The sequence below is a fragment of the Hirundo rustica genome, unplaced genomic scaffold (genome assembly GCF_015227805.2).
Source record: "Hirundo rustica isolate bHirRus1 unplaced genomic scaffold, bHirRus1.pri.v3 scaffold_9_arrow_ctg1_1, whole genome shotgun sequence".
NCBI lineage: Eukaryota > Metazoa > Chordata > Aves > Passeriformes > Hirundinidae > Hirundo > Hirundo rustica.
In genome coordinates this window covers 46,064-65,740 of record NW_026690716.1, presented here as the reverse complement: position 1 = coordinate 65,740, position 19,677 = coordinate 46,064, and the positions used below count along the sequence as shown (strand labels likewise).

The window sequence follows — 19,677 nt, the reverse complement described above, 5'->3', positions numbered from 1 at the left end:
TCGGTCCCTCCCTCTCCCCTCCCCTTCCTCCTCCTCGCCGACCAGAGGCCGGCGCTGCGGCGAGAGCAGCAGGGAAGGAGGCGTGCGGCTCCCGCCCCCAGCCGCGCTGCCCGGAGCCGGAGCCAGGCGCTCTCCCAGCCTCATCCCGGCGCTCGCCGCAGCACCGAGCCCGCGAGGCGGCCCTACCCTGCGCAGAGGTGGCAGCGGCGGGCGGCATGACGGCGGAGGAGATGAAAGCGGACGGGGCTCCCCTGGAAGGGGTGGACATCACTCCCAAGCAGGATGAGGGCGTCCTCAAGGTACCGGGCGGCTATTCCCCATCCCCACCCTCCGCGCTAGCGCGGAGGGGTCCCCGCGGGGGCGGAAAGAGCGAGGGCATTTCTCTTGGCCTGCGAGCAGGTGCTCCCCGGGCGCCCTGGCCCCGCCGGGCCCATTGTGTGCCCCGCGGGGAAGGGGACGCGGCGGTCCCCGGGCATCCAGGCTGGGCTGGCGCAGCGCGGGCGATTAAACAACAGCGGCGGAGGGCGGGAGCGCGCCCCGGCTGCGCAAGCGCTGCCCGGCCGCCCGCCGCGGCTCCCCGCTCCTCACGGCGGCTCCCCGCTCCTCACGGCGGCTCCCCGCTCCTCACGGCGGCTCCCCGCTCCTCACGGCGGCTCCCCGCTCCTCACGGCTCCCACTGCCCCGGCCGGGGCGAGCCGGAGCCCGGGCTGCCCGCCGGGAGAGCTCGGGATCGCGGGGTGGGGGGGCTGTGCAGGGAGAAGGCGCTTCTCGCTGCGACCGGGCTTTTCCCCGCGGTTTAGAGGAAGACGCGGGAGGGGCAGGCGGGCAGTTCTCTGTCCGGCTCGCAGCGCGGGTTGTGGGGGTCCGGGCCCATCTCCGCCCCCCCAGCACGTGTCCGGGGCTGGGAATTAAAGATGGAGCCCCGGCAGGGCACGTGCGCTCGGTGCCCGTCCCCGCCGTGCCCGGCCGTGCCTCCCCTCAGGCCCCGGGCGCGGGCTCCGGGCAGCCCCCGGGCCCGAGGTGCGCGGTCCGGCGGTCGGGTCGGAGCGGCCCGGCCGCCCCCCGGGGCCGCTGGCAGGGCGGCCGGGCAGGTCCGCGGTGCGGCCGAGGCCGAGCGGCTGCTCTCCTTTGTACTCGGAAAGGCAGGCGGTCAGGGCAGCGGGATTTATACCGTGAGGGGGAGTTGCGCGAACTTCCTCTGTCAGACGTTGCCTATTTCCATATCTCTAGAAACTTCCTTAGGCTCCGCTAAAAACTTCAGCGATTATTTAGAAGCGTTGTGCAGCCGCAGTAAAATTTTGGAGTCACGGTGTTCAGAAGGAGGAAGGGGTGCCTCAGCAAAGGCAAAATTCTGCGTTTTAACCTTTAGAGCCTTCTGAATTCTGGGTTCATTATGGAGGCGCTGTCTCCCGTTCGGGAGGTGTATCAGGGAGCAGATTGAGGATGTTGGCTGCTCTATTTCTGCCTTTCCATGTTTCCTGCTAGCATGCTTAGGTGAGAATTTTGGGGTTTTGCACATAGCACCGTGTCAGGTCAGAGTTCTCATCAGCGTGGTTGCCCGCGTCTCCCACAGCCCAGATCCCTTGAGCATGGTAGAAGGCAGTGAGGGTCTACCTGATTTCATGCAGTACCTACTTTTTGATGATGGAGAAGCAGCAGGTGTTTTTTGAGTTGGGTTTTTTAAATTTTTTTTAACTTAATTTTTTTTTTAGGGGGGGAGTAGAAAACACTAGCAAATGAAGTGAGGTTATGAAAATCACAAAAATTCCGATTGTGACATGATAAGTAAAATACCAGAGAGGTCATGAAGTCCTGCCTTCGTGGGCTTTATTTTTCTCATAATTGCTGGAATGCAAAAGCATCTGTTGAAATCAAGCGTCTAGCTCTGATCTTACCTACACCAATTTTGTACTGGTATTGTTGCAGTGGTTCCAGGAGTGTATATTTGCTCATTAGCTTTATATCAGAATAGTATCCACGGTTTTTTACCTGATATTGCTGAATATGCTTACACAGTTCCTAGAATAAGTAATTAAGTCTGGAAATAAGCTATTTGAAATGCCATATGAACTGAAAAATCCTGTTTCTCCATCTGAAAGGGAAATGTAAACCTTTACAGAAAGTAGGATTGCCATAATCAGAAGTGAAACTTCAGTCTCTTCAAAATGGAACAAATGCATAAGAATAAACTGTATAAATAATGAAAATGAGATATTTATCACTCTAGAATACCTTGGTATGACACAAGTAGAATATGGCATTTGGTAGAGTTTAGTAATGTCCATTAAATGCATTTTTTTCAAAATAACTTCGGACTGGCTGCTTTAAAGTGCTAGTTTGCATCTGCCTTATACAGATCTATGCCTAAACCTGACATAGGTTAGGTTGCTTACCTGATTCATGTGTTTTTCTCCTACTTCTCTCTTTCCTTATCTCTGTGAGAGTGGTTGCTTCAACTTTTGCCTTCCTTGGGGAGACATCAGTAGATTAGTTTTGTAATGCTAATAACTGCTTTGGGGCTGGTGCAGGGTAAAGGGATGGTGTGCTGTGTGAGGTCAGGCATCCCTTTTCCATGTTGAGCATCCTTTCCTTAGAGAACAGCAGGCAGGAATTTTTTTCTAGGTTTTGTTTGTTTTATGCTTTCAGTGGGGTGCTTTCAGCTCATTAGTCTGACAGCAGCTGTCCATGGTGAATCTTTGGTTTTGGATGGAGGATCCTGGCATTTCAGTTGTGTAGTCAGTCACAGGGATGGTGGGAGAGTGTTAGTGGTGGGTTGCAGGAAACTGAAATTTGTGAAGGAGACTCCCAAAGGTCTGAGTCCTTTGGTGAAAAACATGATTGATATAGAAACATGACATTTAAAGTAGGGATGTGTTGTTACTGCCCTTGAATAGATGCTTATGTTCTGTAACAGAATGTTTCCCAGGTCCCCATAGGGTCCTTCATTGGTCCCCTTTTGCCTGGCTAAGGCAATGCAGAGCTTTGGCTTGGGGCTAGATGGTTTCAATCTATATTGGGAAAAATTCAAATCTGAACTTCAGGAATCCTATTGTGGGCAAGGCCTCACATCCTTGCCTGTGAGATATGTCACTATTATTCTCTAATTTCATATAAACTTGAAATGAACACCAGAGAGATTGTCCCCGCTTTCTGAGTAGTGTGTATTTATTTAATGCTTGTCTTGCTGGGCAGGTTGGGAGAAGAAAATCAAACTGAGAAGAAAATCAAATCCTTGCAGCTGTATGTGAGATGGGGTGCTGGCCATCCGTGTCAGAATTGTGGGAAGACAAATTAATTGTGATAAATAATTTTCAAGTGTTACTTTGTAGGCTGATAGAACTAACGTGCTGGAGGTGAGACACTGCTAACCTTCATTAAACTGCCTGGTTTAGCTCGAATAATTTCAGGTTACGTGCTGGAATAGATTTTGCATGGAAAGAACCACCTCGTTCTCTTGTTAAACGCTATGCCTAGAACACTGAACTCAGGTGTGACGATAGAGAGGTGATGAGGCAAATAGTTTATTCAAGAAGAAAAAAAATCTGCCTAATGCAGAGATCTGTAAGCTGGTGCCAACTGTTGCCTGTTAAATTCTTGTATCACAGCACAGCCATCTTGAGGTTCTGCATTTGCAGCGCTGCTAATCTGCAGAAAGAACAGCCAGTCCATTTCCAGGCGACTGAAGGAAACCTGCAAATCCTTTGTCTGCTAAAGATGATAACACACGTATCTAGGTATTTGTGATTCATTTCCAATGGGCAGGCAGACTTGATTTCCATGATGTTAATGCTGATTGCTGTTTTTCTCAGGTTGTCAAGAGAGAAGGCAGTGGGACAGAGTCTCCGATGATAGGTGATAAGGTGACCGTCCATTACACGGGCTGGCTTCTCGATGGCACAAAATTTGACTCCAGTCTGGACAGAAAAGACAAATTCTCCTTTGACTTGGGGAAAGGTAATATTTTGGTTTTGGTATTGATCAGTTTTGGTAATAGTTGAGATGGGATTTCCTTGTGTGGCTCCTTTGCTTTTCAAAATTGCTACTTAAAATTGTGTTCAGAGTTCATTCTCTTAGAATGGCCCTGTCGGAATGTCTTAGGAGATTTTTCTGAATGAGAAAACTGTGTAGCCCCTTGAGAGGCCTGCTTAAGAATTCACAGGCCTCTGACAAAGCACTCCAGGGGACCAAGTCGGTTTTGAAATGTAGAGATAAAGGGTAGTTAAGCAGCCAGAATATGTATTTTGTTGGTAGAGGGTTTTTTGGGGGCAGACCTCAGTTCAGGAGTGTTTAATTGTGACCAGATACTGGGGCAGAGTAAACAGAGGCAGCTGTCTCATGATGAAACATACTCTCTTTTCCACAAAATTCTCTCAAGTTAACTCAAATGTGAGTCTTTGGGCAGTGCATCTCTTCATTTTCAAAATCTTTCATTTTTTGAAAATCTAAGCATCATTGTTCCAGCAAATCTCACTACTCAGTCCTGTGTTCTTCCCTGGAAATTCCTTACCTTCTGCTTTTTAAAAAATAGTTAATACCTTATTTTTTAGAAAGAGGTAAATTAATTGTACTGCAATTTGAGATGATATTAAGCACACATATTAATACAAGACTAATAGAAAGTCTGTTTGAGTCAGTTCAGAGAGCTTGAGTAGGAGAGGGGATTTTTGTTACAGCTTTTCTTCCCTTTGGAAGGAATGCTGCTACTTTCTTCCCCCTTTCTGTTACAATTGTGTGTAACTTTTAGTTACCACTGGTGCTGATAAAGTACAAACAGAAAAGGCTGTGGTTTGGATTGTTTTCAGAACAGGAGCAGGCAATCTCTCACCCTGAGGCCTTCCTCTCGGAAGAGTTTATTGTTACTTCCTCACACTTGGGACTGTGCCAAGCACTTCAGCTGGTGTCTGTGTTCTGTTATTCTATGAAATGAGTTGCTACACCTAGAATGAAGAAGTGTTTGGGCCAAATTTGGGTCCCTGGGAAACTTTAGAATTTGATTAGGCTTAAAACTGGTATACATAAATGAGAGTGAGCACAAGTTCTTGCATATTTCTGCTGCCTTAGCTTTTGTGTACCAAAAGCGATGATGCTCAGTTTCATCTGATCATAATTTTCACGTGTGATTGGCGTTTGACTTGTACAGGTGAGGTGATCAAAGCATGGGACATTGCTGTGGCCACTATGAAGATTGGTGAAATCTGTCGGATCACGTGTAAACCAGAATATGCCTATGGCTCAGCTGGGAGCCCCCCAAAGATACCTCCCAATGCTACACTGATTTTTGAGGTAAGTGAGGGATGGTCACTAAAACTGTATGCTTGAAAAAATGTGTGATGCAATATCCCTTCAAGACAGGCTTGTTACGTTTTCTAAGGAAAATAATATGGTCAGTTTTGGGTAGAGTGGACAAAATTTTAGTCTGACTGCCACTGCTCTGTAATGGCCTCCTCTTGGAGTTTTTAAAGCACTTGAACGATTTTCAGTGTTCAGTTGTAATGTTGCAGTTTCAGAGTGATTTGCAGCAATAAAGTGCAGGCTGGGAGGGCAGACTATTGCAGTGATAGACTGAAATAGTTAAGAGAATTAAATCTTTCATCCACTTCATAACACTCAGAGTAATGATATATTAAATGTTGTGAGGTTTTCAACAACAGGAAGAGCAATTAATGCCCTCAATAATATATTTTTTATACTTACTTGTGCTCACTTGGCAACATTAACATTATCTCTTACGAGCTATTTGAGGGAGAAAAGAGGTAATTGCCCAGCTGCTCTCCTGGAGATGAGCTGCATGTCTCAGTGAGCATGGAGCCAGTTATCCTTGGTGTCTGTCAGCTTTACCAGGAGAGGAGAGATTTTATTTCCTACTGATCTTAAAAGTAATTTCCCCCCACATCTTCCTCCTCCTTCCCAAAAGGGGGTGGAAATAGCAGCTGTCTTGTGTGGTATTTCAGAAGTGAGAATGGTTGCTCAGGATGCTGAAACTTGTGTTTGATTTTTCCATGTGGGATGACTTTAAAGCTGTTTCTAGAGCTTTACCCTGACAGTCTCAACAGGGTTTGGAGAGGATGTATTTTTCTTACTGTTGAAACAGTTCAATTTGCCGACAATTGCTTTGAAATAAATTCTACCTGAGAGAAAGCAGACTCTTTTTAAAAGTGTGGGTTTAAAAATTACTTTGTTCTAAAGCACTTAATCAATGGAATGAAATCCTACAATCAGGGGCATAAGGAAAGTTTTAAACCTGATGATTGCTCTGAGATTGAACGTTTAATATCTGAGAAAGGTGAAAGTAGCTCATGGAGTAAAGACTGAAAGTCTATTTAGATTTTGTTGGAAACAATGAGCATCTGTTAAGAAGGGTAAATTATACATAGAACCATTTAGGTTGGAAAAGACCTTCAAGACCATCGAGTCAGTCATAAATCTGACACTGCCAAGTCTGTCACTAAACCATTAACCTGAGTGCCACATCTACACCTAAATTCCTCTGTGGAGAGTTACTCAACCGCTTCACTGAGCAGCCTGTTCTAATGGTAATATCCATTCTAAACCTCTCCTGGTGCACCTTAAGGCCATTTCTTCTTGCTCTGTGACTGGTTACTTGGAAGAAGGGACTGACCCCATCTAGCAACAGCCTCCTTTCAGGGAGTTGTAGAAAGCGAGAAGGTTCTCCCAAAGACCCTCTTTTTCTCTAGGCTAAACACCCCCAGCTCCCTCAGCAGCTTCTCATAGGACTTGTGCTCCAGAATCTTCCCCAGCTCTGTTTCTCTTCTCTGGACTCGCTCCAGCACCTCAATGTCCTTCCTAAACTGACAGGCCCAAAACTGAGCACAGGATTTGAGGTGTGGCCTCACCAGTGCCCAATACGGGGAAACAATCCCTGCCCTGGTCCTGCTGGCTACACCACTGCTGATTCAGGCCAGATGCCATTGGCCTTCACATAATTGGATATTGAATTTGCTTTGCATTTGAATAGTATATTTACTTTTTTTTTTTTCCCCCATGCACTTACTGTTAGCAGATGTTGTCCACTAAGGGATGATAGCTTACTCACTTTGAGTACACCAAAATTAATACCATTATTTCTGAAAAATAGTATCGTGTAGAGCTGTTCATAAGCAGCATTTTCTTATATAAATCTGAAGTCACTCATGGCTTAGTTATATTGGATCAAGCTACACGTGTTGGGGTGCTGTGTGCTTCTGTGCAAGTGATGCCAGGTGTAATCAGGGCTGAGCTGATGGTTGAAATGCAAGCTGAAAGCTCAAGGCCTTCTGCATTGGCAGCATAGTGAGGCATTCTTAAGGGCTTAGCACTACTACAGAGGATGCACATGGACTGCAGAAAACAGAGAAGCTTTCGCTGTCCTTTAACAAGAGGTAATACCCAGCACTGGGATAAATAAAAGCATGAACCACAAGATGGGATTTGTTCCATCAGACCACTGGGTCCGTCCGATGCGGTCACCCAGGTTATTGACTTCCCACTGGACTTTTCTTGATGCTGCCAGTTGGCCCCTCTGTTTTCTAGGTATGCTTTTAGGTAAAAGTAGTGTTTCATTCATGAGTTTTGATATCCCCTAATGCCTGCCTGAGCAGTTATGTTGAAGGGAAGAGGGGAGAAGGAAAAGCACCAAGGCCACCTATGATGGTTTTGTGCTTCCCCAGCTTTTAAAATAGCCTGGGGCTCACTGTAAACAAGTAAGCAGTGCTGGGTGTGTGCTGATTGAGGGTGTGGTTTGGAACTTATATCCAGAAAATTTTCCCAGGTTTTATTAGGCTAAAGTAGTTTCTGGCTAGTATGACTCTCAAGCAGCCAAAGTCTCTTTTAAGTTTCCACTTTTTTAGTTTTACCTAGGTTTACTTTTTATTACTTAATACAATATCAGCAGCATTCTTTTACAAGTGCCTATCACCGTATCAAAATTTTGTATAAGTTCCTTTACAAAAGACCCCCTAAAACTTACATTAAGAGATTTTTTTACTTGTGTTGTCACACCAGCATTTCTTTAGGACATGAAATAAGGCACATTCTATGATTTGGAAGTTCTTTGTTTTGATCTGGTGATGGTTTTAGTTTTCTTCCTCATGATTGCTTTTGCTGAGAAATAGAAATAGATTATTCCATAGAATAGTATTGTCCAGGCTGGGGGGAAAAAAGGGAGGGAGGGTACACAGCTGTATGGTCATTAGTAGGATGCTCAGGAATGACTTTTTTCAGACTGACTGAAGAGAAAGACCAGAATATTATTTGTAACTGGGCAACAGTTAAAATAAAAAATGGAAGTACTGGTGGATATTCAATTCCTTTTGTATTTCCAGTTATCTTAAGTCCAGTGTCAGGAACCTCCACAGCATTAGCTCTGAACTTTTTTTTTTTTAAAAAGAGGTAGTCTAAACAATGCTGATTATAATGGCTTGCTTTTGTGTGCTTAGGAATAATTTTACTGTTGTTTTACTCAAACATAAGATATGATTTCTTTTTCTTCGTAGCAGCAATGACAAGTATCTTTTGTAACTAGACTGTTTTTCTATGTCATTGTGATACTCCCACTTGAAACTGTGATTTACATTTACTTGGGAGGGCTTGTGAAGATTCAGAGATTCAGACTGGATACCTGTCTCCTCCTACATTAATGCTATCTCTTAAAAATCCTAAATAATTTGTTGCAGCAGCGAGTTTAAAGTTTCAAAGATCTCTGGAGAACAAATCCTGTGAGTTACTAAATTGGTCTAAAGAGAATAAATGCAAGGCTTTTCTTCCCCGCACAGATTGAACTTTTTGAGTTCAAGGGGGAGGACCTCACTGATGAAGAAGATGGTGGCATCATCCGAAGGATCCGCAAGAAGGGGGAGGGCTACTCCAGGCCCAATGAGGATGCACTCGTAGAGAGTAAGTGTGTTGTTACACAGATAGCGAATGGATTTGCTGTGTGGGATGGCAGAACCTTTTCACATTCTACAACTGCTCTCCTGAGGGAGAGGAATATGTGGCTTCTCTTTTCTGTACCAAGCAACTTAACCTAGAGAAAGCTTTCCTTCTCCCGTTTCTAGCAAGGTTGAGGTTTTCCAGCAGCAACTGTGTTTTGTGGTGATACTGAATCTGTTGAAGTGCTTATCTGATTACAGAAGGTGATTGAGTTTCATAAAGTATTTCCATGTGCTGAGGAACAAGAGGGGAAGTCATTCTGGCACTTGGTGTCAGAGTGGGAAAAACAAACACTTAAATAAAAAAAGAAAAGGGGTTGTTAAGTTTAACAGCAGAGTTTCTGTTTGCTGCCGGTAGCTGCCATGGCATAGGTAGCTACTCAAAGAGGAAAGACTGTTTAGAAGGAGGCTTTGGCGCTTTGTGTGTGCTGCCTGCCTGTATAGAACTCCCTGTTGTGCGCTCCTAGGTACCTGCCCACTGCCATACATAGACACCTTCCGATTTCTCTCTCTGTTCTGGCTTTTGTTTCCAGTCCAGTTTGAAGGCCGACACGGAGATCGTGTTTTTGACAAGCGGGAGTTGCGGTTTGAGATTGGAGAAGGTGAAAACTTCGATATCCCTCATGGTCTGGAGAAGGCAATTCAAAAAATGGAGAAATCAGAGGAATCTGTGTTCTATCTCAAACCCAGGTATGCTGTTTCAGGTGTTTGATATGGGAAGGGCTTGTACTAATCACCTGGCAAGACGGAAATGTTTTGTTATAATGCCTTTCAGCTTTTTTTTTAGTGCTGTGGTAAAAACTCGGATTGGCCCCAAAAAATTGATGTATGAGAAGTATCGAGCTAAGATTGCTTTGCCACGTCATAGTGAAGCAGTAGCAATCCAGAAGAAAATTACTTAAGTGTCTGTAATGTTGACCTCTGAATATTTTTTAAAAATGTTGTTGCTCTCTAATTTGTGGGCTTTTTGTTATCGCTGTTCGTGACTGCTTACTGTAAAACAGTGTAGACTTGGATATAGGCAGAATTTTCCCTTCATCTGAAACAAGTAGAGTTGCACAGATTGTTTTCATCAAACTTTAATTTATTCAGTTTTTAAGGAGTTCTTTTTTAACTGTAACTGAGCCTGATGAGAGCAGAAGAGGAAAGCAGTCCGATCTAGTGGGTTTTCCTGCTAATATGCAGCTTCTTACTGGAGTTGCACTTCAGTACCTTTCTCTAGGCATTTCCTGTCTATCAGCTGGTTAACAGTCTGTTAAGTGTACAGCTGCTCACTCAATCTTGGTATTTATTGTCTTTGCTTTTCTAAGAATAGAACTAAAATACAGGTGCTCTGAAGGCAACACTCAGTTTCAGACCATGAATGTTAAATATGATAGGGGTGATTTGAAAGTTGGTTGTTTTGGCTTTTTTTTTTTTATTTTAATGAAGGGATTACTTGCTTTTTCTTAAAGTAAGCTAAAAAACTGATAGGAACTGTTCAAAGATTAATGAAGTCAACACTAGATTTCTCTTACTTTCTTCTGAATTGTGCTTGCTAATTTTAGAATTATGCCTAGAATTCTTCAACCCTTTGTCTTGTAATAATAATTTATGCACATCCCAAATTTGCATGGAGTTTTTGTCTCCATCTTCTTATGTAGCAGATATAGCTGGATGGATAGTTTTGAACTCTCTTCTTTATAATTTTTGTTTCTCCCTCCCCGCCCCCTTTTTATAGCTATGGTTTTGGAAGTGCTGGGAATGAGAAATTCAAGATCCCTCCAGACGCAGAGCTGCAGTATGAAGTGAAACTCAAAAGCTTTGAAAAGGTGAGGAGAAGAGATGAAATCCCAAAGAGATCCAGGGGTGGGGGGAAAATGTGGGAGTGCAGCTTAAACGATGACAATGGAATCCTTGGATGGTAATGTGAAACAGGGAGGCCAGTGTTGCCAGAGATGATGGTGACATGCTGGGAGCTCTTGGCTGAAATCATTCTTATTCTTCCTGTATCCCTGTCTGTTGGAGTCTCTCGTGCTCTTGGCTGGTTTTCATTAGCAGTGCAAAGCTCTGCTTTGCCAGACTTAGCTCAACCCTACTGTTAGGGGGAAACAACATAGCTACTTGATTTCCCTAGAAGTTGTATTGAAGTTGACTGGAATTGTTCCTGTTTGGGCAGGCTAAGGAGTCCTGGGAGATGAACACGGATGAGAAGTTGGAACAAAGTGGCATTGTGAAGGAGAGAGGCACTCAGTACTTCAAGGTAAGTTACAGTCCCCAAGTAATAATAGCATTTCTTAGTCCATGTCATGAGCTGATAATGATGTTTACAGCTTCTGTCATTTCTGAGTGGTGTTCATGGTATTCTGTGAGATTTGACAGGGAGAACTGGAGGGGAATGTGTCTTTAAAAACAAAACAAAACAAAAAAAAACCCAGAAACTTGGTTGGATTATCCAAAGAATTAACTCTGCAGGGAGCTCTCTGTTAGAGCTGTTTGCTGTATCTACAGATAACACTGTGGGGTGTACAGTATTTCAGTTCCTGCTGTGGGACAGTGCTGTGAATGAACAGCATTAATTTGGGTAGATCTGTGTGGAGAAGCTATTTAAAACAATTTGACCAGCTAAAGGAAGAGTTTCCTATTACCTTTGTATTGCGTTTTGAGAATCCCCCATCTTCCCTTGTTTTTGCATCAGAAGTTGAATGTAAAGGAAGGGTTTCAGTGGGGTATCAATGCTGGCATATACCTCTAGCTCTAGTGGGGAACCAGTTAAGTGTTCCTAAAGATTTTCTGATCCTGTGCAGGAATGGCCCTCAGAAGTAGTATATTTTTGATGATAGAAGTTACTTTTTGATCAAGTGGGGTTTTTTAGATCTCTTGCTCAAGGCAGGCAAAAGGGACTTGAGGAAGGTAAAAGTTACTGTGATGAGCTGTGTGATAATTGGACTGCCTTGTTTACAGGAGGGGAAATACAAGCGGGCAGCGTTGCAGTATAAGAAGATTGTGTCCTGGCTGGAGCACGAGTCGGGACTCTCCGAGGAGGAGGAATCAAAAGCCAAAAGCCTGAGGCTTGCTGCCCACCTTAACTTAGCTATGTGCCATCTCAAGCTAAAGGAATACTCCCAGGCTTTGGAGAACTGCAACAAGGTAGTAGGAGTTTGTTTATTCTTCAACTGCACAAGCAGTCTGACAAGTTTATCTCTTGCTTTAAAAATTTTAGGGACAGCAGGCCGTGTGGTGTTTGGTCTTTCTTACCAGCTGTCATTTGGTAGCGCGGAATTTTTAGCGCACTCAAAATATCCAACAGATTATTTTCATGATTAGTGTCCTTTGAACATCTTTTACTAATTTGCTGCTACATTGAGAATATTCAAGTATTTAGAAATAAGAAGGACCTGAGATGTGGTGAAGGTAGTCATGTTGGCAAAGGTCTTCAATGGAGCAGGGTTAGTCCCTGACTAAGTCTTAGACTTGCTGGTCTTCTTGTCAAATATCCTACTATATTAATTCCTCTTTGTACTTACTTCTCCTGTATTCCGCTCACTTTATTTAGTAAGCCCTGACAAGACTCTTTAAGTCTACGTCAGAAGGTACAGTTCCTAGCAGTCTCTGATGCCCTGACTGCATATGATTTTCATAAAAGGAAAATAATGAGTGTATGTGGTTTGGTTTTGGTTTTTCCGAATGCAGGCGCTCGAATTGGATAGCAACAATGAGAAAGGCCTCTTCCGGCGTGGAGAAGCTCACTTGGCGGTCAATGACTTTGAGCTGGCCCGAGCAGATTTCCAGAAAGTCATACAACTTTATCCAAGTAACAAAGCTGCCAAAGTGCAGCTGGTGACTTGTCAGCAAAAAATACGGGAGCAGCATGAGAAGGAGAAAAAGATGTACGCCAACATGTTCCAAAGGCTCGCAGACAAAGACTTAAAGGTAAGTAACGCTACTCCAGAGATTACAGGAGGTGGTGTGGTGTGTTTGACAAGGAACTGTGGTTTAGGTACTCAGCTTGCTTCTTATTACAGATAATTGTAGCAGGAGAACACTCAGGTAGTCTCCTTCGGGGAGCACAGATGGAACTCAAAATGCCAACAGTCGAAATGATTGGGCCATCTTGTTTGAACAGGAAAACCAGCAGTACCAGCCATGGCACAGAAAGCTCTTACCTATTGCAACTGAATTTGCAGCAGACCAGTGTTAATCAGAAAGCAGGTGAAGTGATGGAATGTGAACATGAGAGTGTTCTAGAACTGAAAAAAGCACCTGTTCATCTAGAACCTGTTGCAGAGAGCAGGCTGTTCTGGTGCCCGGGGTGCCCATCTAGTGAGAACTTGTGTCTGTCATACAGAGGGTGCCGATCACCATCTTGCATGTTACAGAGATGTTAGGATGTGGCTCATGGCCTTCAGATGGCACAGATAGATTTTGAAGTGGCAGAAGATTCATTATTCTGCTGTGTGGATGGTTTTTCTAATAAGCTTTCACTAGAATTTTGGTCAGTATTGGTTCAGTTAATAATGTCCAGTGAATACGGGTCATAATAAGAATGTATTGGCTAGTGAGAAACATTTCAGGTTACTGGTGGGAATCACATATCCTAAGAAAACATTCTTGTTCTTTTCCTTAAATCTGATGGTCTAGAAGGACAAGATAGACTTGCAACTTCATGGATAAATCTGGGATTTATGTCAGACTCAAATTTCCGCAGTAACACCGGGGAGTACAGAAGCTTGTATCTTGTGAGGTTATTTTCACCTTTCCAGAATATACATGGAAAATATTAAAAAATTGTTGGATATTGGTGCAGTAATTTCCTTCAGTTAACTGTGTCATTGAGTCTTTCCAGAGCCATGGCATCCTCAGATGAGTGTATCCTGACAGTTCAGCTGTTTCAGACTGTCAGCTGACAATTTCCTACATGAAATGCTTCATTCTGTCTCTTCTTTTTTTGGCTAAAGCAGCCTGATGTCAACAGTCTTGGCTTATTGGAACTTAAAGTATTCTGTCCTTCTAGACACAGTGATGTGAAGCCACACAGTATCTTAATTTTGGTAGGCTTTAATGAAAATTCTCAGAAAGATAAAGATACAGCCACTAAACTAGAATTATTTCACTGTTAGGCATCGTCAATTTTGAAATGGCAGGATTTAATTACCAGCTGTCAGGCTTTGTCGTGAAGGTTCCTTTCAGCTAGCACAGCTGCTGGGAATCCATCTTCCTCCACTAAGTGTGGGATGCAGCAAGATCTGTTGAGGTAGGAAGAGTGGATTGCTGAAACAAGCTAGACACACTAAAAGTACAAAAGCCTTCGTGCTTTCTTCAGCTCCTAAGACAGGTGGTAGAGTACTATTTTTGGCAAAAGGCAGACTCATAGTCTTTGCCCTGCAGACTGTTTGGAATATTGGAAAAATACGGCACTTTGTCCCAATTTCCCTATCTGCTTGGGATAGGGTCGGTTGAAGGTTGTAGAATCCTTTAGGTTGGACTCCAGCCAAGTGTAAATGAAAGGTTATTGTTTGGCATCTACACTGGACACAGATTCGAGGTGTGGCCTCACCATTGCCAAGTACAGGAGGACAATCCCTGCCCTGGTCCTGCTGGACACGCTCTTGCTGATACAGGCCTGGATGCCACTGGCCTGGTGAATTCTTCCCAACAAGTTAGATGATCTTGGGAATGTGCAATGTGCTGTTTTGTTTTGTTTTTTTCTCTGAGCCATCTGGCCTGCTTTAAATGGATATGGTTGTATATGAAATGGGATTGATGGAACTATAAACTGTAAAGGAGGCTTATTCCCTGGGCCAGTCTTGAGGTAGTTTTTGTGTTACTGCATTTATAGTGCTGCTTTACTCTAGCTCCAATGGTGTCTATTAGTGATGGTGTAGTTGAAGTTCAAAGTTCTGGAGATGAGACTTTGTTTACTAAAGGTCTGATTGCTGAGAAGGTGGCTTGGTCTGCAGTTCTGATATTCCTGACAGCCTGTTAGATTCAACAGCCGCTCTTGCATCGGTAGTTAATTTCATTAATTTGAAAAGTTCACATATGCGAAGTGTGAATTTTTGAAGGTTAGGATGTTTATTACCCTATCTTAAGCCCAGGATTGCTAGCTATCAGATTTTCTGTAGAGAGAAGACTTAGTTCTTGTGTGCTTCATGGAATGCTTCTAAGGATGAAAAATTGACCTTTGGTGCATGAATGTTCTTTTAAATGTGGTTTAATGTGGCAGCCAGGTTGGTGTAAGATTTTAAGGATTCTGCCCCTTTTCCCTCCATTCCCCTCTCCCAGTATTGATTGCTTAAGACTTTGCTTGGTTTTGTCTGGTTCTCATCTAAGATTATCGTAAAACAGATGGCTCAAGATGCTGGGCTGACAGGTGGAATAGCAATTTCATTGCAGTAGGTTTTGAGATGAGCAAGCCAAGACATTTTTACCTCCCCTTACTGTGCTTGAAAAATACGGCAAGGTCAGGATGTGCTGGTTATGTGCTATTGTAAAAGCTGACCTTGGAGCCCTACCTCATGGCTCTCTTCCTCTTTTATGAGGAAGATGCACAAGGACAGGGCTTTAGAGCAGCCACATTGTCAGATCATGTTTCCTTCCAGTTAAGCTCTTGCACAGGACATCCAGATCACAGTTGTTGAGGTTGAAGTGTTTCTTCCCAAAACTAGTTGTCCAATGAAGATACTTCTTAGGCTGAGTGCAAGTGTGCCTCATGCAAGTTGGGCTGAGGTAGGCCATGGGAATGGCTGAAAATAAATGACATTGATATTGAAGCAGAACAAAAGCACTTCCTGCAGAAGCTTTGTAAATGAATTTCAGTTAAACGATTTTTAAGAAATTGTTGTGTGGCAGGTGGGTGCAGGCCACATTAAGGATCATAACCACCTAATACCGGTATAATATTTCAGCCTCTTCTACACTGCTTCTGGTTTCTTAGATGCATGAGAATTTTTAGTTTCTCTTGGCTGAAGATCCTAGTTTCTTAATTCAGTCTGGCAGGGTAGACAAGCTTTCCAAGTAATAAGAATCAAACAGTGTGCTAGCAATTTTGTATAACATATTAATATATTTTCTTGTCTCTCCATTTAGTCATCTGCTACTCTTCAGACAAGCCACACTGAAGATGCAGAAATGAAAGATGCGCAGAACGGAGTTGAAGATAAAACAGAAGTTGAAGCAGAAGCATAAACCCCCCCTATTTCCATTAGTTTTGTAAATGAAAGAATTTCCAGTGAATTAGACCTTTATTTTTCTACCTGGTTGGATAGTGGCTTCAAGGGAGCAGAGGCTGAAGCCACCATGCCACAGTCAGTTACAGCTTATGTGGCTGTTCAAGAAGCTGAGTGGCAGCATACATCTGGTTTAATCCTAGTGACTTTATTTATTCATTCAGCCTCTGTTACTGTTTCAGTTCTGTCTGGATTTACTCTGCTTGGTTTATTTGCATTTTCATAGAATCATAGAATGGCTTGAGTTGGAAGGGACCTCAGAGATCTAGTTCCAACCCCCCTGCCGTGGACAGGGACACACCCTTCACTAGGCCAGGTTGCTCAGACCTCCATCCAGCCTGGTCTTGGACACTTCCAGGGAAGGAGCATCTTACAGCTTCTCTGGGCAGCCTGCTCCAGTGCCTCACCACCCTCTGAGTAAAGAATTTCATCGTAATCCCTAATCATAACCTGCTCTCTTTCAGTTTGAAGCCATCCCCCTTTGTGCTGTCACTACTTGCCCTTGTAAATAGTCTCTCTCCATGTTTCTTGTAGGCTCCCTTTAAGGTACTGGAACACCACAGTTTGTTCAACCCAAAGCTTTCTTTTTTTCCAGGCTGAACAATCCCAGTTGTCTCAGCCTTGTCTTGTAAGGACATCCCTGTATCATCTTGGTGGGCCTCCTCTGGACTTGCTGTGAAAGGTTGATGTCCTTCCTGTACTGGGACCCCAGGGGTAGATGTAATGTTCCAGGTGAGGTCTCACCAGAGTAGAGGGTCAAAATCTACTGCCCACACTGCTTTGGATGCAGCCCCCGTTACAACTGGCCTTCTGGCCTGTGAGTGCACATTGCCAGCTTATCTCCAGCCGCTCATCCAGCAGCACCCCCAAATCCTTCCGGGCAGGACTGCTCTGGATCTGTTCATCCCCCAGCCTTTATTGATACCAGGGGTTCCCCCAGCCCAGGTGCGGCACCTTGCACTTGGCTTTATTAAATCCTCCTAACTTTCACACGGGCCCACTTTTCAGGATTGTCCAGGTCACTGTGGGTGGCACCCTGTCCTTCAGATGTCTCAGCTGGATGGCTCAGCTTGGTGTCACCTGCAGATTTGCTGAGGGTGCACTCTGCCCCTTCATCCATGTCATTAATGAAGATGGTAGTAGCTCTGGTCCCAGTATGAACCCCTGAGGGACACCACTTACCACTGGTGTCCATTGGAACACTGAGCTGTTGACCATTAACCTGTAGATGTGACTGTCCAACCAATTTGTCATCCATCGAACAGTCCACTCATTGGATCCATCTCTCTCCAGTTTGGAGAGAATCATTTTGTGTGGAACTGTGTCTTAACACAGAAAATTACAGAAATGGAGGTAAATGACACCTGTAGCCCTTCCGTTGTCCACTGGTGGAGTCACTCCATCATTGAAGGCCACTAGGCTGCTCAGATGGGATTTGCCCTTGGTCAGGCTGTGCTGGCTGTCCCCGGTTCAACTCCCTGTCCTCCATGTGCCTTAGCATAGCATCTAGGAGGATCTGTTCCATGATCTTCCCAGGCACAGGAGCTGAGGCTGACAGGTCCGTAGTCCCTGTTTTGTCTTTGTTTCTTTCTGGTTCCAGCTTGCTTTAATCCCAGGTTCTGCTTTCTAAATTCATTTCCTTGACTTGCTTCAGGTAATGAGCTTTTTCAGGAGTCCTCACGCGAGACTTAAGAACAAATCGGCGCTCCCAGTTCTTCTGCCTTGGGATTGCCCAAGATCTTTCCCCCTGTTCAGTAGGGAGTCCCTTCCATTACGTATTGTAACCTTTCTTGTATGCCTCCTCTTTGCAAATTGCTGAAGGTGAAGACTATGAAGTCACAGCTTAAGTAATAAAGCTCCAATTAAACTCAAGAAAACTGAACTTTTCGTGGGTTTTTATTGGAATTTGCACAGAATTGAGAGGGTATACTGTCCTTTGGTCATTCAGTGTTTTCTTGTCCACATAGCCGGTGTCCTGATTATTTTTCTATGTTGTTTGTTTGTTACGATAGACAATTCCCACAATATTTGATACGGTATTTACCCATATATTTGTGAAAGAGAAAAATTACATTGCTGGAAATTGCAGAAAGCAAGTCTGTAACCCATGCATAGAGCTCGTTCTATGTTAATATTGTTACCTTCCTCTTCACCCACGACATTGTAAAACTGGACCAGAAGGAAAACAGAAACAACAATATACCTGAATGTGACTGGCTTTGAAGTGAAAGTGAGTGATAATGGCTTGCATATTGCAAATACTTGTAATGAACTACAAACTCCTGAGTGATTCTAATGTCTGCTTACCCAGATCTCACAAGGAAGTTATTACTCAATATTCTGCTTCTTTCTGCAGTTTGTGTGTCTTGTTTGGGGGTGGGTGTGCTTTTGAATTTTGTGGGGGCTTTTGGTTGGGGTGGGCTTTTTTGTTTGTCTGAAGGCATGGAACATAGTACTCAAACTCAGCTGTTGTTTATCCTGTCACATGGTGTTAAATTCAGCATCTCCAGTGTCCTGTTCTGAGACAGGGGCACCAAGGGCATTTTTTTTTGCCTGCTCTGCAAAAGAAAGGTAGAAAATCTGTCCCTCTCAGATTAAAATAAATGGACTTTTTTATGGTGAGAAAGATGTCTTTGCATGGCATGCCATGGGCTGGAATTCGTGTGTATATTGCAGAGAGCATCCTTGTTTTAACATGTAATAATAGAACGTGAATTCCCGGTCTCCTTTGCTGAAACAGAAGTGCTGTGTAAGCACGTAACTGGTGGGGGCTGGAGGAGTGCCAGTACCTGTCCTGCAGCAGTGCCAGCCCAGCTCGGGCTCTGGAACTGTCACCAAAGTGGTACAAGGCTTGCTTGGAGTGCTGCCCTGCCCCCTGCGCCCCAGACACCAAATCCAGCACCTGCTGCTGGTTTGGAGGTTGGTTAGAGAGCTGGCAGCTGCAGTGTTCTGCATCTCAGGGGGTGGGTGGGATAGGACAGGCGGGATAGGTGCTTGGGAGGTCAGCTTAAGGAAACGATGATTTCATTAGCCTAATAAAGCCTTAGGGTTGCCAGGTTATGGGGGTGATTTTCATGAGCTCTGGCTACAGTAACAGCCCCGTGTATGTGAAAACCTTGTACCAAAGCGCTACCCCCTCTTGTGGGTGACAACACTGTGAATGTCAGCTGGGGTTAGAAGAAGGGATTTGTAGATCTAGAAGAACAGTTAAGGGGGACAGGAATGCCCAGCCAGAGTACTTAGTCTTCAGCAAGTAACTACCTTGATTTGTTGCTAGTTATTCCTGGAAATACAAGCCGCTGTGGCTGAAACTGTTTCTGTCGCTAAAGCACAGGGCCAAGTCCTGATGATAAATTTCTAATTGTTGAACAACAGTTTTCAAAAATCTCCCACAGGCATGATAGTTGTACGTGTTTCTGAAAGCAAAAAGTGATGATTTCTGTGGCACATCTAAAAAATATCTAGTCAATGGTGCATCTGTTGTTAAGTGTGAGTCTTGAAAGTACCACTGTGCCCTTGTTGTTGCTACATAAGACTATGAA

At 44.2% G+C, this 19,677-nt stretch overlaps 1 protein-coding gene across 1 annotated transcript; it reads left to right on the top strand.

Moving 5' to 3' along the window:
• Window positions 1-55: 55 nt before the first annotated feature.
• On the top strand, window positions 56-18,761 carry FKBP4 (FKBP prolyl isomerase 4). The gene is made up of 10 exons (XM_040054341.2): window positions 56-299; window positions 3,810-3,954; window positions 5,141-5,283; window positions 8,772-8,892; window positions 9,461-9,617; window positions 10,648-10,738; window positions 11,086-11,169; window positions 11,871-12,056; window positions 12,600-12,839; window positions 15,996-18,761. Exons 1-10 carry the CDS (start codon window positions 216-218, stop codon window positions 16,092-16,094), a joined length of 1,350 nt encoding a protein of 449 aa, XP_039910275.1. The 5' UTR covers window positions 56-215; the 3' UTR covers window positions 16,095-18,761.
• The last annotated feature ends 916 nt before the right edge of the window (window positions 18,762-19,677 follow it).